Source organism: Rattus norvegicus, chromosome 2, assembly GCF_021556685.1.
Source record: "Rattus norvegicus strain SHRSP/BbbUtx chromosome 2, alternate assembly SHRSP_T2T, whole genome shotgun sequence".
Classification (NCBI taxonomy): Eukaryota; Metazoa; Chordata; class Mammalia; order Rodentia; family Muridae; genus Rattus; species Rattus norvegicus.
The window spans coordinates 113,575,934-113,590,983 of record NC_141535.1 but is presented as its reverse complement, the minus strand read 5'-3'; the positions used below and the strand labels follow the sequence as shown (position 1 = coordinate 113,590,983).

General features: G+C 40.9%; 1 protein-coding gene across 5 annotated transcripts in view; it reads left to right on the top strand.

Moving 5' to 3' along the window:
* Window positions 1-14,333, top strand: part of Skil (SKI-like proto-oncogene) — a 28,072-nt gene extending 13,739 nt beyond the window's left edge. For 2 of the 5 annotated variants that reach the window (XM_087614206.1, NM_001398591.1), the window contains 5 exon segments: window positions 3,282-3,379; window positions 5,061-5,155; window positions 8,519-8,748; window positions 9,105-9,329; window positions 10,206-14,333. In XM_087614206.1, the coding sequence (XP_087470332.1) occupies window positions 3,282-3,379; window positions 5,061-5,155; window positions 8,519-8,748; window positions 9,105-9,329; window positions 10,206-10,364 (807 nt within the window). In that variant the 3' untranslated portion in view covers window positions 10,365-14,333. 5 annotated transcript variants of the gene reach the window in all.
* The last annotated feature ends 717 nt before the right edge of the window (window positions 14,334-15,050 follow it).

Genomic DNA, 15,050 nt, shown 5'->3' with positions numbered 1-15,050 from the left:
TGCCCTCTCATCAAACGGAGTTAAGCTACCCCGGGCATCACAATGTTAAAGAAGTCAGGTTTTTCAAAAAAAAAAAAACCACCTTTTGTATCTTTAAAATTTTTTACATTTTTCTGTGTATGAGTGTTTTGCTTGTGTGTGTGTGTGTGTGTGTGTGTGTGTGTGTGTGTGGTGTGTATGTGCCTGGTACCCCTGGAGATCAAAAGAGGATGTGTGATCCCGTAGATTTGGAGTTAGCGATGGCCATGAGCCTCCATGTGGGTGGTGGGAATTGAACCTGCGTCCTCTGCAAGAGGAACCAGTGCTCTTAACTGTTCAATTAGATCCCTAAAATTGTAAATATTTAAAGCGACTTTAAGTGTTCCAAATAAGTTTAGATCTAAATAGTTTACAGAATATAGCTTGATGATGTCATCTGGACTCAAGACTTAAGCATCAGTTACCATAGTAACTCAAAGTACTGGTTTAGTCATACACAATTGAAATGTAGTAAATGACTTGCTCTGGCCTATGCTGACACCCTCAGATTATCTTTTGCTACAGCAGGTTTTATGGCTATATTCTGTAATTCTTCTCTCAGGTTATCAGTGGTCTATGAACATTTGTCCTTTAGTATTTATTGCTAGAAGTCACTTCTTTTTAGTCTGCTGTAGGCCGAGGACCTGTGAACAACTGATTGCTTTACTTTGTAAGTAAGTGGTTGAGTTTGCCCTGATTCTGAATAATACATCAGAATTGTGCTACTTATTGGAATCTTAAAGAATATTTTATTAGCTTCGTGGATTTTTTTCCCAGAAAAATAGCCTACTCACATAGCAGTCTTCAATTAATAACCCATTCTTTCTTGTTTTGTGTTGTTTTATATTGTTTTTGAGCTGGAGTTTCTCTGTGTAGACCTGGGTATCCTGGAACTTACTCTGTAGACCAGGGTGGCTTTGAGCTCAGAGAGATCCCCCTGCTTCTGCCTCCTGAGTGCTGGGATCAAGTGTGCTCTCTTCTTCACCCTCTCCCTCTCTCCCTCCCTTTCCCCTTCCTCTGTCCCTGGCTCTCTCTGGCTCTTTCTCTCTTACTTTGATAATCAACTTTTAAGCCATTTAAAGCATTCCTGTGGTGGCTTGATAGTTGGTTGCTCTTCTTAGAGGACCTGGGTTTGATTCCCACCACAAACAAGGTGGCTTACAACCATGTGCAACTCCAGTTCCAGGGGATCTTATGCCTCCTTCTGGTTTCCTCGGGCACATGATCCACAGATAACATGCACACAAAAATATTTATACATGTAAAATAAAAATAAAGATTAATTTATGAAAATATTCTTTTCTATAATTTTGTAGTCTTACTTGTATTTCAATTTCCTCATCTAGTAATTCTTAGAAAACATTAAGATCTCCCAACAATACAAATTATTTTTCATTTTTTTAGTTTTCTAAATATTAAAAATTACAGTTATTTATTGGGGGGAAGCATTTGCTATGGACATACTTGTTGTGGTCAGAGGACAACTTACCAGAGTCAGTTCTGCTGTGTGAGTTCCAGAGATTGAACTCTTGTTATCCCGCTTAGTGACAGGTGTCTAACATGTGACACCAAGTGTCTAATGTAACCACCTCACCCAACATTTCTTTTCCAGTTTTCTTTACTTTTTAAAAAACTTTTCCGTGGCATTAAAGTCACACTTGTGAAGTTGTGTAAAGTTTACTCTAGAGTTGTTCCTTCTGTTTTTGTCTTTTTGTTTGTTGGTTGGTTTGTTTCAGGCATTGAGTTGCTTGTCTGATCTCTCAGAAGTTTTTTTAGTTTACAATGGTTTTCTTCATTAGCAACATGTCTCCCCACGAGACTCCCATGAGCCCCTGGGCCACTGCGAGTTGACTTTACTTTTACCAAGAACTGCACGTCATTCTTCCCTTTGTGTTCTTTCCTGACCTGAAATGTTGGGACATATAAACTACCCTCCCTAACTCTTAGTGTTGGTGACCATCCCTTGTATGATCACCATCACACTTTCTTTTTTTTAAGATTTGTTTATTTCATGTATGTGAGTACACTGTCGCTGTCTTCAGACACACCAGAAGAGGGCATCGGATCCCATTACAGATGGTTGTGAGTCACCATGTGGTTGACCTCTGGAAGAGCAGTCAGTGCTCTTAACCGCTGAGCCATCTCACCCAACCATCACACTTTTTATGTGTAATGCTGGAGATTGAACTCAGGGCCTTGCTTATTATGCCAGGCGAGTACTCTGCCCTGGGCTATAGTCAAAATTCTGTGTTTTCATTATGAGCTTGTTAGTCTCCATCTTCCTCCTGATTGCAGATGGGATTGGAGGCAAGCGTTCAGAGATTAGCCAGGTGCCCTGTTAGGTGACCGTCCTTAACCCACTTTTGGACCTGTGCACATCGCATCTCTGCTGTCTGCCTTCATCTGGCCCCTTTCAGCTCCTCCTTCGCTTTTCTGTCAGGGACCCTTGTTCCCTATTTCTCCTCACAATCAGGGGAGTGACTGTCACGGAAATATGTGAGGACAAAGTATCAACCAGGCCAAGACAAGAAAACTGCTAGAACCATAGACTATTCTTTTAGTGTTGTTCTAAAGATCACTGCTTAATGGAGGGGGCGTTTATTAGAATTAATTAGAGTGTGTAAAATTCTTAGCCAGTAATACTTAGGAAATTACCAGTTACCATTCCCCTGTTCCTTTATAGGTACTTAAAAAAAGCTTTTAATATTTATGAGGAATATGGTTTACTAATTCTTAATAGCAAGCACAGTAGTTTCACGTTTAATTGGCCAGAATACTTACTGCTATAGAATGGTATCTAGTTAAAATTTTAGCAAGTGCTGTGGCTATGGGGTAGAGGAAAGTCGATTGTGGCACCAAGAGTAAGAGGTTCTCAATGCTGTGTATTTTCAGGATTGTGTTATTTTATTTGGAATTGATTTCCAAAGTATGAAATTGTTTCTGCTAAGCTGTGCCATTTGAATGTGCGTATTGAAAGTTGTGACAAGATAGTAGCAGTCGATAAGTCAAGAAATGAGACATAGCACTGTGGGAGAGCTCCTAATAGAAGATGAGCCTTAAAAATGTGACACTTGTTCTGCAGCCCTATCAAGTGGACAGAAGATTAGCCAACAGGGCTTGGCTGTGAAGCCCAGTGGTTAGAGTGTTTAACTAACGAGGGCAAGACCCTGGATTTAATCCCTGGGTTCTATCCCTTGAACCATATTGAGCAAAGAGGATCATCTTCTCCTCTCAGTAATGTTCCTTTCTGTGTACTCCTACAGACAGATACGCCTTCGGGAATGGAATTGCCACCATGGTATCCTGTTATAAAACAGGAAGGTGACCACGGTCCTCAGACCCATTCATTTTTACACCCCAGGTGAGTGAGCCTGAGCTTGCCTAGTGGTTGTGTGCTTGTTTGTTTGTTTTTCCCACCCCTTCCCTGACTGGTTGATTCTTAGTTGGTTTGTTTATCTGTTTATTAACAGCTGTCTTCCTACAGTTCTAGGAATTAAGACTTAAGTCGCTTACCTTTAGGTTTTCCTTGTTAGCTAATGCTAATTCAGAGTTGTTTTAGGCAAGAACATTGGGATTGAATGCATCTTTTGTGTGGGTGTATATAAAATTTCAATCTTGAAGTAGAAATTGAATCAATTTATTTTATCTCAAGAGATGAATGTGTTACTTTGCTTTTTGTTTTATTTTTATTTTTTGAAACCAGTTCTCATTAGGTAACCCTGGCTGGCCTCCTTATGTAGCCCAGGTTGGCCTCAAACTCACAGAGGTCTGTCTACCTGCCTCTGCCTCCTGAATGTTGAGATTAAAAGTGTGTACCCCACATAGTAATTTTAAAAACAAATGGTTGAAACTTGGAAATTTTATAACCACATCTTTCAAAATCAAGAGTTTGTATTTCAATAAAAATCCTAGTTCAGTCTGAACCTTAAAATTCACAGATGTGCACAAATCACTATCATACAGTTTCTTATTAAGTCTTCTAGGCGATATTAAATCCGTAAGGGTTTGTTTAATTTTTAATTAGAATACCAAGTGTTCGGACCTAGAGATAAAGAGTAGTAACACAGGCATCCTGCAGAGAGAAAGTGGGACATCTGATTCTTCTGTCTGTGCTTGGGGCCCTTTCCTTCTATTGAGTCGCCTTGTCCAGCCTTGTGTGAGGCTGGGCATGTTCAGTTGGTATCCCTGGGCGGTCTGCGCTCCTCTCCCCCTTAAAGAAAAATGGAGGAGTGGATCTGGGGGGAAGTCAGGGAGAGACTGGAGGGAATGGAGGGAGGGGAAGAATTAGAAAAAAGAAATTGAGATGTAAAAGGAGATGAAAGTGTAGGGCAGGGTTAGATAAGGGACCGTTTCTCCTCTTGGAAGGTTACTTAGATTCTAAATTACAGATCAAACTCTGTAAAGTGTCTCAAATTTGTTATGTAAGACTCGTAGATGACTCAAGCTCACAGTTACGTGAACTTGGAGAAAAATCAGTGTTGTCCTTTTAGTTTAGGTTTGTAGTGTCTGTTATTGCTGCTTCATTCATAATTTTAAGAGACTGTTCTATGGATTTTGTTGCAAGGATTGTGGGGCAGTTGGGCAGTACTCCTGTGCTCTCGCTGAGGTGTGTAAGGTCCTGGGGCCTCACCAACAGAGCTGCTGAGAAGCCCAGGAGTTGGCATCCGTAGTTACTCGTGTGTTGAGAAAGTAGTAGAGCGCAGGAGGCAGGCCTGGGCTACAGATGTGAGGTGTCAGGCTTGGGCTTCCATCCTTTTTAATTGTCAGGTGGTCTTAAGGAAAGAGGAAGAGACTCACTTTTGTTTTCTAATTTTATTTATTTATTTTTTAGGGTTTTGAAGTTACTCTCAAAATAGCAAAATCCCTCAGTTTTGCTGTCTTAAGTACGGACTTTCTTTTCTGAGAAGTCTTTTCCATGGCCTGGATTCTTTGTGTTTTATCTTGGTTATTCTGGTAGCCCTGAGGGTGTAGAGCGGTGGGTGTCACATCCTAATGCACACTTAGTGTGATGTAATGTGTGCTTTGTTTTCCCTCTGTCTCAGCTACTACTTGTACATGTGTGACAAAGTGGTTGCACCGAATGTGTCGCTCGCCTCTGCTGCGTCCCAGTCTAAAGCGGTCACCAAGGCAGAGACAAGTAAGTCCATCTCCAAACAGTCAGAAAAGCCTCATGATAGTAGTAAGCGCCAAAAGACAGTGTCTTACCCAGACGTCTCACTTGAGGAGCAGGAGAAAATGGATTTAAAAACCAGTAGAGAATTATACAGTTGTTTAGGTAAGTATTCAGAAGTTATGTTTTTCAAATCAGATAGTTAAGAAACACATTTGCTCAGTATTTTAAAGGCTTTTTGTATTTAAGGTAATTTCCCCTTCTGTAACCACAACTTTTACTTTAAAACAGTTCTAACTTTGAAAACTCAGGATGGTTTCTTTGCACCTCAATTGCGAGCTTTCTAGAATGTGGCAGCCTGTGGAGGATGATGAGAAAGGACGACTAGCTCCCATGCAGTGACATTGTCACCTCCCTTTTTCCTTCCCCTTCTTGTTGGTAGAATCCCTTATCTTCGCTGTTTTTTCTTCTGTAAACAGAGATACCACTTACCTGATGTTAAATATATCTGCATTGGATTTGTGGTTCAGGAGGTATAGAATGGGACTGCTTATATAGTAAAGCAAAGTTGGGACAGATAGATGACATCGGTGTAGATCCTGGCTGATACCTTGGAGAAAGCCTGCCTGTTTCCTATGCCTTCTAAAATGCGTAGACCATAGGGAAGGTGTGCATGAAGATACAGCCCTGTTCCATGGCGCATTGCAGCTTAGCCATGCTCAGTGCCATGCAGCTGAAGTATTTAGCATCCCTCGGGTGTCCGTCTGGCAGTCCTGTCTGCATACAGTGTGACAGCTTCCTGTATTTGAATTATTATTGCTGTGATTCAGTTTCTTCTGAATTGAACTATGATAGTAATATAACACTTGCATTCTGTTTGGTTTCTAATTAACTTTCTTTAATGATTAAGAAGTAATGTGAGGGACTAGAGCGCTAGCTCAGTGGTTAGGAGCACTTGTTGCTCTTTGTGAGGACCTGGGTTTGATTCCTAAGCCCCCACATGGTGGCTCACAACTCACCTGTAACTCTAGTTCCATGGGACCTGATTTCTTCTTCTGACCACTGCTGGTACCACATATAAGTACACATGATATACAACATACACACAGGCAAAACACAACTAACAGAAACTAAATTAAAAAAACAAAGTGAGGTAGTTTGGCCTACCATAGAAGTTCAAAGCATACAATCTGTTTGTCTCTAGTGTAACCACCATGTCGTGAAAAGTATCCCAGCTGTTTAGTCCCAGAGCATTGTCATGGCTCCTGTACAGATAGATCCCTGTCATCCTGTGGCAGTGACCCGATGGGTGACTTTAGCTCCTTGACCCTCTGTGGTCTCTATGGATGTGCCTATTCTGGACAGTTTAGATAAAAAGAAGGACAGTGTGTGGTTTTGAGGTCTGGTTTTACTAGGCATGTTTTTCTCTACTGTGTTTCTAGTAGGAACAATTTCTTTTAAGAAAAGAACTTAATGTTTTCCTGCGCTTATGCAGGTTTTGTTGAACCCCTCTTCAGTTAGTAGATATTTTGCATTGTGTCCCCTATGTAGTTATTATGAAGAATACTGCCAACTGGCATGCAAGTTTTAGTGTGGACATACACTTTCAGTTCTTGTTCGTATGCGTTTAGTGGTAGAGTGTATTGGGCTGTGTAACTGCTGATGTTCTGAGAGACTGTTAGACTGTTCCACAGTAGGCACATGGTTGAGAAGTTCTCAGCTGTCCTTGAAGGTTTCACAGTCTGCACATCTCTGTCCGCACTGGAACTGTCTATTCTGAGTACAGTTATTGCAGTGGTTATGTATGGTACAGTGTTGTGATGACTTGGACTTGTCATTTCTTAATGACTGATGAAGTTGAGTATGTCTTTATGGTTTTATGGACACTGGATATTTTATTTGAAGAAAAAGCCCTGTTCACAACCTTAGCTTGTTTTTAGCTTGGGTTGTCTCTTTTGTGTGGAGGGAGTTCCAGGAGCTCTCTTTATGTTTTGATCCTTATTAGACATAGATTTGCCAGTCTCTCACAGTTCCCGTCCTTCGTTCTGTTAGTGAGGTTGCAATTTGTGTGCAGCTCAGTTTGTTGTTTAATTTGCTTTCTTACCTCATGGGTTGCACCTCCAAATGCATTGTCTAGGCCAAGGCCAGAGAGATTTATACATAATGGCTTTAGCTTTTACAGTTAATTCTTTGATCTTGTATTGAGATCATTTTGAAGTAGCATTTATGTTAATAGAAGTTTCACTTTTTCTTTCTGCTTACATGTTCGTATTGCTGCCCATTTGTTGAAGAGATTGTTCCTTTCTGGTTGAATTGTCTTGGCACCATGATAACAGCAGTTTAAAGTTTTTGAGACAAGGTCCTTGTTGGTAGCCCAGGCTGGTCTTGAGTTTGATCTCCATCAGCCTCCTGTGTGCTGGGATCACAGGTGTATGTCACCTACCGCTCCTGGCTTGGATGCTGAAATTACTCTTTAGTTAGCATACAAAGCAGTAGGCTTCATAGTCTATCTTCATACATATATATCCATGTACTTTGCTCTAAAAAATAGGTTCTGCTTTACAAGTTTGCATGCTGTCCTTCTCAGGCCTTGTGTAATTGTGAATCATTCTGCTTTAGCAAATGTGCTGTCGAAGTGAGCACTTGGACTCTGCGTTCCTTTTTGCTTATTTAAATGTCTAGTCTTCTGTCGGCACCACAGTTTTACTGGTGTGTATGTGCGATGTGTTTGTGTGCATACGTGTGCATACATTTGTGTGGGGTGCACGCGTAGCTTAGAGGATAACTCTGGGTGTTGCTCTTTGCCTCCTACCTTGAGACACAGTCTTTTTGTCGGTTGTCGTTCAAGCCTCAGGGATTCAACTGTATCTACACTTATTTTGCCTTAGGAAGGCTGGAATTATAATTGTGTGCTGTTGCACATGGCTTTACAAGTGTTCTGGGGATTCAAACTCGGGTCTTCACACTGATGGGCAAACACTATCAGCCCCACACTGTAATGTAGATTGCAGGAAGATTTGAAGTTGGGGGTTGTGAGTCTTCCCAACTTTATTACTCTTTTTCTAGGTTGTTTTAGGTATTTTGAATTTCTCACATTTCAATGTGAATCTTAGAATGAGCTAGTTAGTTTCTGCAGAAACAGGAGCTGCGGTTTTGATGTGGATCACACTGAGTAGATGAAGCCTTATTCCATGAGCATGCAGTGTCATTTCCTGTCTTCATGTGTTAGTTTCTTTTGTAGTTGTCATCTGGCACTGCGTTTGTTAATTCCTTCTCTAAGTCTTTTATTGCTTTTGATTGATTTATAAATGGAATTTATTTTTAACTTATGGATTGTTCCAGTGACTTTTTACCAATGGTATTAATGCTCACCCCCATTTTTTTCTAAAGATTCATCGGTCTCAAATAATTCTACAAGTAAAAAGAAATGTGAATCTACCATTTGCGACTTAGTGAGAGACACAGACAAGCAGGGTTCTGGAGCCTCCTCTCCACTCGTGGTCCGAGATGTTACTTGTGAAGATGACAAGGGGAAGATCGTGGAAGACGTGATGAGAACCTATGTGAGACAGCAGGAGAAGCTGAGCTCAATTCTACAGAAGAAGCAGCAGTTGCAGATGGTAACTGTCTAAGCAGTAGCCATTGTTCTCTCTCCGTTTTCCTCTAAGACAGGGTTTCCCTGTAGCTCTGGCTGTCCTGGAACTCACAGAGCTCCACCCGCCTTTGCTTCCTGAGTGCTGGGATTAAAGGTGCGCACCACCACTGCCCGGCTGGAAACAGTCAGTTAAGATACATTTCAGCAGTAAGGACATCAGACTAGACACTGCAGATGGACTCCGCTGTTGTGCTTTATACTGAGAAGCAGTTCTCTGGCAGTCACTTCTCTGCAGACATGATAGCACGACTGCACTTCACACACCTTGTGACGTATTTCTTCCTAAGGATAGAAATAAAGAATTTTCACTTTGTGTTACAGGAAGTGGAGATGCTGAGCAGTTCAAAGGCGATGAAGGAGCTCACTGAAGAGCAGCAGAATCTACAGAAAGAGCTTGAGTCTTTGCAGAATGAGCATGCTCAGAGGATGGAGGAATTTTATATTGAGCAGAGAGACTTAGAGAAGAAGTTGGAGCAGGTGATGAAGCAGAAGTGCACCTGTGACTCAAACGTAGAGAAAGACAAAGAGGCTGAATACGCAGCCCAGGTGAGTGGCCGTCTGCAGCATGGGCTGGACCCGTGGCATGGGCTGGACCTTACTGTCAAGGAGTTACTTTGGTCAAGTCGGGCTAGATTTCAGGATGGGAAATTGTTTTAAGCACAGCTTTTATTCACTAAGGTAGTGCGTTCTCTTTCTCCTTCCCTCCTCCTCTCCTCCTTTATTCTGCTTTCATTGTGGGGATGTGTGGAGAAGGTATCATTGTATAGTCAAAATCAGAGATCTGACTGCCTCCCAAGTGCTGGGATTAAGTGTGTGTGCCGCCACACCTGGCTCTAATAAGGTTTTTTAACCTTTATTATTTTCACTTTTAATTGAAATTCTGTAGTTAATTATCTAAATTACTAATGTCTAGTACTCTAAAATTTTGCATCTATTTGGTCTAGGGAATGTAGATGATTGGTAAAGCATCTGCTTAACATGTATAGGACCCTGTGTTCGATCTCTAGCACCATATAAATGAATAAACAAGTAAATAGGATCTAGTTTTTCGTTATTTTGATAGAGTAAGATGAGCTTTTGTTCCAAATTAGCAAACACAACTATTGCCTCCTGTACTTGGAAGTGGAAGCAAACATAAGTAAGGCTGTGTCACTCCTCTCACAAACGCTGAAGACGAGCACATGGACATGCAGCTGTGCAGACTGTCGGAGTGACGCCGGCAGCCTTTGTGCGAGCACGCCACATGCTTGTTCCTCGTGACGCTCCTAGTCCTCCAGTCCACTGTCTTGTCAGTTGTCACAAGTACTAGGTGTTCTAAGATATGCAGGAAAACAGTTCGTTTTGTTTCATAGCCATGGCAGGATGACTGAATGGGAAGCAAGTCAAAGTGATGGAAAACTAACGTCGGCTTTTAAATCACAGCTGGCAGAACTGAGGCAAAGACTAGACCATGCTGAGGCCGACAGGCAAGAACTGCAAGATGAACTGAGACAGGAGCGGGAGGCGAGGCAGAAGCTAGAGATGATGATAAAGGAACTGAAGCTGCAGATCGTGAAGTCGTCCAAGACCGCCAAGGAGTAAGCGGAAGAGGAGACGCTCCTGTGTTTGGTTGGCAGGACTTCATGTTTGTCACTTGCTTTGAAAATTGAATTCTAACATCTTACTTGCATGAAGGTAGCTAGGCATTCTGTTCATTTATAGGGCAGCAAAAGTGAAGATTATATATTAATACAGATTTTTTCCATTTCCAAATGAATGAAAATGTATGCTCCTTTGTACTTTTTCCAGTTGGCTTGGTAATAATAACCTATGTAGTTTGAACCGTAGGCAGTCTGCCTGTATTTCTAACAGTTACACTTTCCAAAGCAGCATCCTGTGGTGGGAAGTACCTGTGTCAGCTTTCTTATGCATTGCTTCAGGCTCGACCGACCGTAGATATACAGGTAATGTTTATGATACAAAGCTACTCACTCTGGAGCCTTCTCATTACAGAATCTCTTGACTTTTATACACCCAGCCTGTTGTTACTTTGTTCAGGTTGCAGAATGAGTTTCCTCTGGTTTCCTCCTAGAGGAGTTTTCCTGATGAAATGCTAGTAGCACCTCCCCGACATACAGCGGGTGGGTGGGGCACACTTTGCTGTGCTCTGATGGTACACACAAGAAGCAGTTGTAATTTGTCTTTCTGTTTAAGAGTGACCATAGCTAGATATGTGTGTGTGACTTCAGAAAATTAAAATGCTTTCCGAACTTTTCCTGTTAATAGAGGTGTGAAGTACTCATTCATGTGCATGAGGAAAGTGGATTCCACGGACGCACACCGCTTCCTATGTAACTCACAATGCTCTGTACAGTTTTTATATGTAGTCTTACAAAGGTCTTATGAAATTTATATAATGGATTTTTTCTTTTAAATTATAAAATACTAAATATCTTAAAGATTGTTTTGGACTTTTGTATGTTTAAATGTTATCTTAAAACTTGCACAAATGGACCATGATGACTCTTTGATCTTAAAATCAGGAATTTACAGTCAGCTAAGAAAATGTGATAGGTTAATAATCCACAGTGGGAGTATCTGCTAGGAGCAGGAATTGTAGATGACATGAATTCCGTGATTTGAGGAAGGGCAGCCTCTGCACTTTTCTTTGTTTTTGTTTTTTGCACATGAAGTCTGACATTTTTACCATCGAATTTCACATTACTAGATGGTTGGCTTGGGATTTACTAGGGGAAATTCTTAGCAACTTTGTACTTTGTTGTTTTTGTTCTGTTTGGTCTCCAGCTTGCAGAGACCCTCTTGCCTCTGTCTCCCAAGTGTTGGGTTGGCAGGATGAGCCCCACCACCGCTGGCCCTGTGCAGTTCTTTTGGGATGTCCCTGAAAGCAGCTGTGGCATTATCTTCTGTTTCATGTGTCCCGAGCTGTCTCATGGTACTACATGCAGTGACCTGAGATCTGCGTTAAGGAATAACTTAGGAGAAACGGCTGTCACTGTCCTCCCCGCTGTGAGACACCAGAGTTATCACACCTGTTATGGTCATACTTTGTGTTATGATACTGATGTCTAAGGCAATTTTTCTACTTTCCAAAAGGGAGTTTGTTTCCTAAATATATTGTGACCTAAATGTGGTTTTATTCTGCTATGTTCTATAATTTATGTATTGACTTTTGTAACCTCCTTGGGAGAAACATGTTAAGTGGCACAGGGACCATATATGTCATTTTATTTAGCTCTGGAGAAGGAAACCACAGGCGTTTGTAAAATAGCATTAGCTTAGATGTCAGTTCATTGTGCTTGGCTGTGTGGGAGGCAGACTCAAGGACTTGCACCATTTATTTTTCTGACAGAAGTGTTCTGCTTATGTGCTGCTTAGTAAGTGTGATTTTTCTAGTCTTGATGAAACTTGCCTCGTGACATTGTTGAGCGTAGTCTTCACTTTCCAGAAGATGAAATGATGTGCCATCATTTTCTGTCTAAACTTCCTTTAAAGTAATTTTTAATCAGCTGTAAATATCATATCTCCTACTGTTGAAAGTAACTTTAATTTACATTGCACCATATAGCTTGAAAACCAACTTTGAAATTCTGTACTCCTCCACAAGTGACCTCTGCTAAAATACCCATAGGAAGCTTACTTTGTGCATGCTTGCTTTGTGTGCTGGTTGCTGTCTTAAGGTTTGCTTTGGTGTTAGGTCTCGTGTGCTGTGCCAAGTTCACTGGGCAAGCAGATTTCCCTTCGGAGTCCATCCTCTGTTTAGGGGGAAATGAGACCATTTACTCTGAAAAGCTGTGTTTAGGAGTGGAAGACACAGGCGTTAGCTTTTATACTGAGTGAAGAGTGATGCTTGCTCTGGATGGTTTTTCTCTATGGTCCACACTGAGGACTTTGTACCACGTGTGTAAAGGTATTAAGTGTGGAAGCTCCTGCTGCCGTCAAGCAGGCTTTAAACAAACCACAGCTGAGACCCAGCACTGAGAGATTCTACCAACAACTTAGGCTTGGTTCGGGCTTTACCATTTTTGAAGTTTAGTCTTTCGCTTATATCTCTTGTGTTTTGGAAATAAGGATGTTTTATGCTTCTTGAGCTAATTTTATAACATATTTAATATATAAGCTGTTTATATGTAAAATCTTTTGTACAGGGGTGGGAAGGAGTAATGAAAAAACTGATTTGTACATAGTGAATTATAAAGCAGACCGAAGTCGGTGAAACAGTGAGTAACCTCATTGTTTGCAGGCTCCCTGCATCCCTCCAGAGTCCGCCAGAACACTGGTTAGTGTCTGTGTCTGTGGCTCCTGTCTGCAGAAAAGCAAAATGAAAAGGAAGCACAAGTAATAAGAAACGTGCCCGAGGTATTTCCCTAGCAAGAGCTGCACAGCTAGTCCTGAGGGTTTTCATCCACTTCTGAAAGGTCTGCCCACCATGCTATGCTTTGAGTGAGTAGGGAAGGATGCTTGTTTTCACTTGTCCGTTATGCATTTAACCTTTAGGGCAGGACATTACAAACTGACGACAGATTGTGTCCATGCTGTACCCCTGCTCCTGAACTTGGATCTACTTGTTAATGGTTTCATGGAAGCAATCAGCAATATGTGATATGAACTGCTGCATTACTTATTATACTCGTGGAACTGAGATATTTAAACAGAGCTTAACTTTTTTTTTTCTAGTGTAAAATACTTAAGCGTTTCCACTATTGGAAGAAAAGCATATATGGGTATTTTGTATTGTAACTTGTTTAAAAGGACAGTCTTTTTTAATCTTCCCACTTAAATGCTTTTAAAATATGTAATACAATTTGAAGCTTGTTTAGAAATAGAATTAAATGTCTTATATAGTGCTACTGTTTTGGAATTAGAAAGTGATCAAATACAAAACATTTTAAAATTAAGCCCAGAAAACAAAATAGTGTTTAAAGTTAGTTTAGTATAAAAGAAATTTATAAGATTTTTTCTTCAATATAAGATACCTCACTTGAAAATAAAGAAAGCACAGCACATTAAAGTAATTCTCATGAGAACACCCCATTAGAATAATTGCTAAATCTAGGACACCTTTTGAGTTGTGAGTTTGTGATACATGTAGTCACCATTAGCTTTTCTGCTGGAAGGACTTCCCGTAGTAATTTTAAGGCAGTGTAATAGTTCAATTACCCCACAGTTTCTAACCTGGGAAGGCAGTATGTGAATGGTCCCTTCTGCAACTACGGAAACACATTAGCTACATTGAGCATAACTCGATTGATAATTTTGCCAGTGCATATAGTTTTATGATTAAAATTGCTGTGGTTGGTTGCATTACACGACACACAAAACTGTCCTCTACCTCACATGAAATAAATATTTTATATGGTTTTACTAGAAAAAATGACTCATCTATCTGGTTACTTAGTTTACAAATTTTGGATTATATTTATTGAAACATGACATACTGTGCTCTTAGCTTATACCTCAATCGTATTTTGTGCTGTTTGCCATTTTCATGCCTTGTATATAACTTGTATAGATTGGATGATATTCCCAATAAACACTTTTAATGCCAATGAAGTTTGGTTCAGATCATCTTGGTTTCAGCTGCTAATGTTCTCATCCCCCTGTGATGAACATTTTCCTTTCCTTTTAAACGGAGTTATCTGTCTCCATGTGTGTGAATGCCTGTATGTGTGTATGTTTACCAAGTGAGTGACTGGTACCTACAGAAGGCAGAGGAGATTGTGGATGCCGGGAACTGAAGAGCGTCTTCTGCAGTAGTAGGCAGTGTACTTACCCGCTCAACTACCCCTCCAGCCCCCATTTCTCTCTCTCTCTCTACCTTATTATGCACATATAATTAACAAGGAATTTTTATGGTAAATCACAAACTTGTATAGTATTATTCTGGTGTTAAAAGTGCCAGGATTTTGTGGTTGTCTTGCTACTTGGACAAACCTTTGGGCAAACAGTGCCAGTATCTGAGTATCAAGTACGGGGTCAGCTTGACTGGGTGCTTTGGTTTGGGTGATGTCATTAGACTCTGATTGGGCCAGAAGGCTTGCTCTGGTGAGCTCATCATGTGGGTGTGGACAAACAGTTCCTCAAGTATGGACGTGTTGTCTCTGTTGATGGTGTGGCAGTGTGGAACTTGACTTCCCAAGTAAGTCACCCAGAAGACAGCAACGTCACTGTTCGTCAGACCAAGATTCCAAGTCACTCACTCACTTGCCTTGTCTTTGTGGGCTAGAAATGGGTTGCTAGTCGGGTGTGGTGACACCTGCCTTTGACTCC